Raw genomic sequence first — 7,500 nt, 5'->3', positions numbered from 1 at the left:
CGACAGTAAGATAAAAAGTTGCTTACGTTCTAGTCATACATCTTCAAAGCCGACCTGATGACTTGTGACAGCACCCAATCCATTTATCACCAAGTGTATATTACAATATATTATAGAATACTGTCATTCTCTCTTGATACATGGATGAGGAATAACTCCCTGATTTAAGTCAAACTTCTCATTTCTATATAAAGATCACAACAACATAGTTCATCAAGTCAATAACAGGACTGTCCAAACTCCATATAATTGCTTACAAGAAAGTAATAAAGGCTATTATTTTAGCTTATTTATTTTCTACAAATCCACCAATTTGTGATCATAATGACTGAACAAGATGCAGATCGTATATAACTTAAATTTTTAACTTAGCCTAGCTGTTCTTTGAAAAATCTACAATTTCTCATAGTTATCTTTCCCCAATACAAATTCATGTGACAGTGAAAAGTTATTTTGTGATGTTACCTAGCTGATATAGTTATTCTTAGGCATTAGCATCACTTTATGTAGCTGCCCAGCTGAAGGAAATTTATTAAAACCAGCAATCATTTACTTGCTTCCTCTAGAAAAAGCTATAACAAAGTTGATTTGTTTATTTGAAGGCCCCTAATAAAATGACTCAGAGAAGCCAAAACTGAAATGTTAAACTATGACATCAGTCCATTATATTTTGCACATATTTAAACCATAAAAAAATCTTAAGAATAATAACTGCAGGTACAATGGGGTTTGCTCTGGTTTTCTACTTGTCAAAGTTTGTTAGGCAAGTCGCATATTAAAAATAACATTTTAGAGAGTTACTACAGTGACAATAATAAAAACAGCCATCATTTTCCTCTTAAATCATATTTCAAAACGCATCTGGTCAAAAACAGAGAAAAAAAAAAAGGAATTGAAAAAGAGGAAGAAAAGCAAAAGTAACATAAAGCTATGACCATTATCTAAAGGACATCCTACTGCATGTTTACTAGTGTTTATGTTTCACATCAACATATTTTATAGAAGGATTTATATGCCTAACTCAAGTTGTATTTAAATCCTATGGTGCAGACCCTACCATAAAATGCCTCTTGAGTCCTATTAACTGTACCCATGGTTTTACTTTGCCTGTCTGCTTATTTAAGATCTAATCACAGTTTTGAAGAAAAGATTGTCACTTCTAAGCCTGTCCCCTCAGAACCTGTCTGTTATTAGCACTCAACTGGATATTTTCATCTTCAGTTGTTATTCTCTGTGGTCTTTGCAAATGCTATCTACTGGAATCTGTGACTGTATGGACAAATTGGCTACAAATGCCTAGGACTGCTGCTGTGAGAAACATGTAAGTGGCACATTATTCTGTTGGCATTTTTGTGTTTTAAAGAGTTTCCCTTAAATTTAGTTTTCTCAACATTTTCACCAATTAAATACACTCTCTCTCAATAAAGATTTTAAAATGCTGCTATAATCTGAACACCTGAATAAAGGTGATGGCATGCTTTTCCAATATTAAATTAATATATGTATGTGTGTATATATAGAGAGATAAAATTTTATATGAAAATAGTACATATACACAGTGTACATATAGAGATAATACTGTGCATATATGTATATATAGGTGTATATATAGCTTGCTAAGAACTTAATGAAGACACCAAAACCCAAAACCTATATTTCCTCAGACTATAATACTGTAAGTGCTCAATTGTTAAAACAGAATACACTTGAATTTGAAGCAAGGCACAGATTTAAGCCTTAACAACTTCTCATATTTCAATCTACAACTATTTAATTCTTCCACATTTTCTGTCACCATTTAAAATATTTAACTATAAATGTAGCTAGTGTACACTGCTTAATTCAGCACTAAGAATGATTCAATTTTAAGAGCTATTATGACCTGTTATTTCAGAGGCCCGTACACATGCAATTTATCTATCATGTTAAAACATGTTTCTATAAAACAGGATTTTTATAATATTTTATCTTACAGTAGACAACTTCCCTTCCATTAATGCAATACCTGACGTTGTAATAAAAAACCTCAGTATTTAGAAATGAAGGGTTTGAACTCCAAAGGTGCTGAGTGGCCTCAGCAGATGAGAGGACCAGACACAGAAGACTTTGAAGAGTTCAGAGCAGGTACCGGCACTCTGCAGGATCAGACCCCAATTGTTTACCAAACAACACCATTTGGGCTTCACTGCATTAATACAATCTGCATCCCCTTACGGGGAAGCAACTCTTTCAGTAGGCAAAGGAGAAGGAATTATGTTTGTGCAGGTTTTAAAAGGAACAGAAATCTTACAGTGACAAAAATTAATTGATTGCATCTCATAATTTGATGGCGTCAGCCAGACAGACAGACGACTTAATATTACAGTTTTAAACATAAAAGCAGTTCTCTATTAACTCGTCGAGAAAACAAACAGACAAACTTAAAACAATGTTTTAAAAGTGAGAATGGAAACATACCTACAGAAAAGCTGCTTCTCTCTTTTCCCATATTTTGAAAATCACACATCCAAATTACACTCACGCACACATAGACAGGCACATGCTCTTTTTTTGTTTCGGTGGTTCTGAACTAACCAGCATTTTTTATTTACACCTACGACAGCAAAGCATCTTTATTGTGAGAAGTCACTCTGGTCCCTTCACCCCAGCTCCGACTTTGGAACAATTCATCGCAAGCGAAGCGAAGTCTCAAGTAATGTGGCCCTCTGGTGGAAAGCTCTGCATCACGTCCTACGCGCCCGCATCACACAGTAAACTAACAGATTCTGAAAACATGCACTGCAAGGCTTCGGCACAACTTTTATAAATACGCCGTGGGATTTTAATCAGCAGGCGAGCGCGGCGGCGTGCAGCGGGGTCAGCGAGACGGTGCCGCCACCAAAACGGGACCCTGGCATTTCAGCATTAACGTGCACAAAAAAAACAACAACAAATAACGCCCCACGCTCTTCACTCGCACGACACTTCACATTCAGCACGCACAGAGGGTCTGCGGAAGGGTGCCCCTCAGAAAAGAGCCCTTTATTTGTTTAAAAACAAACAGGAAGCAAAACAAACTTACCTGCTGTTGTTGCAGATGCAGCAGTTCTACTGTGCTTACTTCAGTGCTCGTGTCACCACTTGATCTTCCATCTCTGCTGCCAGCATCTAATTGGCTGCTTAGAGTGCTCATTCCATTTTGATTCATTGAACTGTTGCTTATTGTCTCTGTCGCAGATTCCTGCATCATGACTTAATACCTAAAAGTGATTAAGAAGTATCAATTAACACACGCGTTACACCTTCACACTTCCATTATCAAGATGTCCCTCTCTGCCAATTACACAGACAGCATCTTTAGAAGAAGAAAAAAGCCTCGCGGAGCCGTTTACCAAGAAATGCGATGCAAACTCTGCTTTCATACAGATACTAATCACCGGAATTATGGTTTCTATAAGCAATCTTTGTGTGCTTACATTTAACGGCCAAAATAACACACCATGCACGCAGCATGGTCAATAGCATTTATGAACGACTACATTTTAAAGTCTACCTATAAAACCAGTTTAAATGAAGGCACGATTTCACACACTGCTCTATATTTCCTATTATCTAGCTTTGACAACCATGGATGACTATACAGCCTTATTTAAAATATTCACTATCTTGATTCTGTCAGAATTTTACAGCATATCTTATGCAAGGCTGTTGTTTAATGATGCACAGCTAATCATACAAAATTAAAATTTTGTAAGGGTGTTACAAATCATATGGTATCAACCAATGATAAATAGTATAATGGGCTTCTCCTTTTTTGTGACTAAATAAAATTTTGCCTCGGAGGCATTTTAAGAAAAAGCTCCTGCTGCAAACACGTCAGATATTGCCTATTTTTTTAATCAAACGGCTGATATTCATTTATTTTTCTGACATTTAAAACATTTAATACTGTCCTTCCTGGGAAGTAATTAAGCTTATGCATGAGCAGCAATCAAACTGTTCACTTGAAGATGACTTAAAACTCAATTTTAACATAGGCAAATAAATGAAAGATATAAAATTAATTTTCCAGGCATGTATTAGATATGAAAGCTGGAAATAAAATCTATCAAGAATATCACTAATGATTGTGCTAAAAACAGCATAAATTATGCATATTACCTTCTCTACAGTAATAAATGTTTTATCATTTTCACTGCATAAATATACTGTACTTTCAGGATAGCAATGAGATGTCCTGCCAAGATCAGTTGAAATCTTTGCAGTAAATAAAGAACCAACGTGCCCTTACAAACCAGAATTTCAAGGCGCATTTTGTATCTGTAATATGGAAAGGTCAACGTCTCTTCTCAGAGCCACCAAAGTCCTCTCCTGCTCTCACAGGGTCAGAATGGACCTCACTTTCCTTCACCCTCAGTCCCGAGTACTGAAAGAGTCCCCACAACAACCTGGCTGAGCTGTGACTTTAAAAGACACCTCTGAAGGGAGAGGGATGTGTAAGCAAACTCAGGAAAAGAAATAAAGCTTGCTGCTTAGCCTAATTATTGAACTTAGTTATTTGTTCCCTTGCAAAGTATGAGCAATAGCCTTTCTCTGGAAAAAAAAAAAAAAAAGGCAAAAAAAAAAAAAAGAAAGGCAGGAAAAGGATCATTACAACTTTAACTACGTGCATGGGATATTAATCAAAACACTTTAGGAATTAACACAAACAAGTGCCGACAAGATAAAGTGAAAGTGTATATTGTGTGAAAAAAGTTAAAATACTAAAGATGAGCTATTTAAAAATGGTCTGGTCAAAAATAAACAGGATGCAAAAAACTCAAACACTAACACAGTTAGCATAAAGGAGGGCAGCTGTTATAGCCCAGTAAACAACAGCAGCACCAGATGTGTTTATGAACAAACAGCCCTTCTTAAACACTCTTACAAACATCAGGGAAGAAAAATAATAGAAATGGAAAATGTGATACACACAGTGATGAATTTTACAAGGCAAAAACAAAGCTAATACTCTTTTCTGAGATTAGGCAGCTAATAAGTATTCAAATTAGGCATAAATTTTACATGTACAATGTTTAAAATATTCAGAGAAAAGGGTCTGATTGCCTTTAGTAGTTATATGAAAATTCTAATGCGGGTATGCCACAACTGTGGGAGCAGGCAGCCCTTTCCGATTTTTACAATATTTACTTTCAATAAAAAGACATGTATATCAGAGTGGAAATCTATTTAAAACACTTCATCAACTGTATCGTTACAAGGATTTGGAAATTCGGGAAATTCAAACATTAATCCTCTTTTAGTCAAACAAAGATTTAACCAACAGACAGGTTCATCTTTTACAAATTCGAACATTAGACAATAACAGTGGTACATTTAGCCAAGCGCATTAAAAGGGCAAAGGGGTGTAAATGTTAGATAATCAAAACATTAGAAAACACTCAGAAATTTAATAAATAAATACATCGCCCCCCCCTGGGCACCATGTCCTGCCCAGGGGTCCCACACAGCTCTACTGGGACCCCCACCCAGCCTGACTGGGGGCCCCCCCCCCCCCCGGCCCCCCCTCCCCGTTTTTACATCTCTCTGACTCTTTCATTACAATTAGCAGAGAAGGGTTAAACATCTTCCAGCTCATATTAACCAAAGGGGTTTATGTCTTGTGGATTTTGTATCCTTGCAAAGCCCCAGAGTGTAGTTCGGGCTCTGCATTTTAAGTTAAAGTATCTGTGAGCCAGCAGAATCGGCTTTAACATAACATGACCAGTAACAGTACTCTGGCAATGGAAAACAACAAATCTGACCCAACAGCTGTGTACAGAGAGAATGAAACTATAGAGTATCAATACTAGAAAGGGTAATTTATTTGGAGGTGAAGTGGAAGAAATACTGAAGTATTTATATGAAGAAGAGAGAGAGCCTAAAATTTTATGTTAAAAATAAAAGGTTTTTTCTAGTTATAAAAGGGTATTTTTAAAAACAATGCTGAAACTTTGGCTTGAGTAATGCTCTGTGTTAGTTGTCCACAGCCCCTTCCCACTGCCGGCAACTAAGAAAGGGCTGCTGGCAAAAGCAAGAGCACAAAATCTTTCTCTTTTCCCTTCTTTTCTCTTGCACACACACACACATATGCGTGTGTATCTATACACGTGTGTGTGTATGTACTAGCAACTCCAAACCCTCGCAAATTAAAGCACTGAAAACATATAAATGAGGATCATTTCTGATACCTATGTATCAGTAATTTCAGTTACTGGTCATGGAATAACCTGAACCTAAAACATCTCACTAAGCAAACTAACACACTTTTTTCCTTGCTTTAACAACAGTAGTGCGGTTTGTTAGCACAATAATCATAAATAAATACAAAGGAAATACAATGACCACCAGATACTGGAGCTGAAAGTTTCGTATTTCAAATAGGACAAGAAAAAACATACAGGTCCCTGTTTACACACATTTATACACACTCACACTTCTAATCCTTCTCTTTTTTCTCTTGCTGTCACACTCGCTGTCAGCCATGAGCATGCCTACACAGGCACGCGCGCACACACGCACCCACATCCACAGACACGTACGTTCACCAGCACCTACTTCTGCTGTGATTCCCAAACTCTTGTTGCCAAAGGTGAGATACAACCGTTGCTACCAGGTATTTTAAACAAAGCTATGGGGAAACTATTTGCTGCTTTCTGCAAGAGAGAGTGAAACTGTGGATTATTTTAGCATGTGGTTGCGCTGCAGGTTGAATGCCTAATTCTGCCAGGATATACAGGCAATCACCCATACCAAAAAAAGAAATACCGGTCAGGTGAAGTTAGAAGCTACAGTTTTACTTTTCTCCCCTGCAGCTGATTGTACATTTTCCGTGCGCGTGTGTGCGTGCGTGCACGCATGTGTCTGAAGCCGGCGACTCACTGTACAGATACTTATTCTCTACACCACTTCCCTTTTGAAACATTAAACTGACACTGGAACTGACTGCACAAGATTGCATTTTCTCTTCCTAAACAACTTGAATTGAAAGGTTACTTAGTGTAACAATATTTACTTGCAGAATTGTGTTGTTACCAAGGGTATAATGGATGGTGGCTATGCAGGTTTACGCAAGAATGAGTGAAGCATGAGGCATTAGCCATGTGTTTGACATGTTTCAAATTGCTATAATCCAGCATTAAACACACCCAGCAATTCATGCCATTTCTTGCAGCCATAATCTTGAATAAAGCGTGCACAACCACTTATTATATAAATTAGTATATGACTCCCTGTTATAGTCACAACAGTGCTTTTGTGTTTATTTTGCATCAAGATGTGGTCTTTTATTTGTACAAATAGCAGGATAGAGAGCCGTAGCTCAATTATACCTCCTTTACTTTATGATAGGGTGCCCCAAACGCCAGGCTGGCGGCCCCCCTTTGGCCCCACCAGGTACGGCTGCCGCTGCCGCCCGAGCCCCCGGCTGCTCCCGCCGCTGCCCCGCCGCCCTGCCGGGAGGCGGCAGCGGGTGCGCGGGGC

At 37.9% G+C, this 7,500-nt stretch overlaps 1 protein-coding gene across 8 annotated transcripts in view; it reads right to left on the bottom strand.

Moving 5' to 3' along the window:
- The window catches only part of FOXP2 (forkhead box P2), a 368,419-nt gene that overhangs the window by 194,003 nt on the left and 166,916 nt on the right, over positions 1 to 7,500 (bottom strand). For 6 of the 8 annotated variants that reach the window (XM_014963970.1, XM_014963961.1, XM_014963967.1 and 3 more), the window contains one exon: positions 3,062 to 3,239. In XM_014963970.1, the coding sequence (XP_014819456.1) occupies positions 3,062 to 3,229 (168 nt within the window). In that variant the 5' untranslated portion in view covers positions 3,230 to 3,239. Of the gene's footprint in view, positions 1 to 3,061; positions 3,240 to 3,371; positions 3,510 to 4,270; positions 4,299 to 7,500 lie in introns of those variants that run through there. The other 2 variants (XM_014963966.1, XM_014963965.1) reach the window with 2 other exon arrangements.

Source organism: Calidris pugnax, unplaced genomic scaffold, assembly GCF_001431845.1.
Source record: "Calidris pugnax isolate Ruff unplaced genomic scaffold, ASM143184v1 scaffold44, whole genome shotgun sequence".
Classification (NCBI taxonomy): Eukaryota; Metazoa; Chordata; class Aves; order Charadriiformes; family Scolopacidae; genus Calidris; species Calidris pugnax.
Note: the sequence above shows the minus strand (reverse complement) of the source record. Positions and strands in the feature narration are given on the sequence as shown.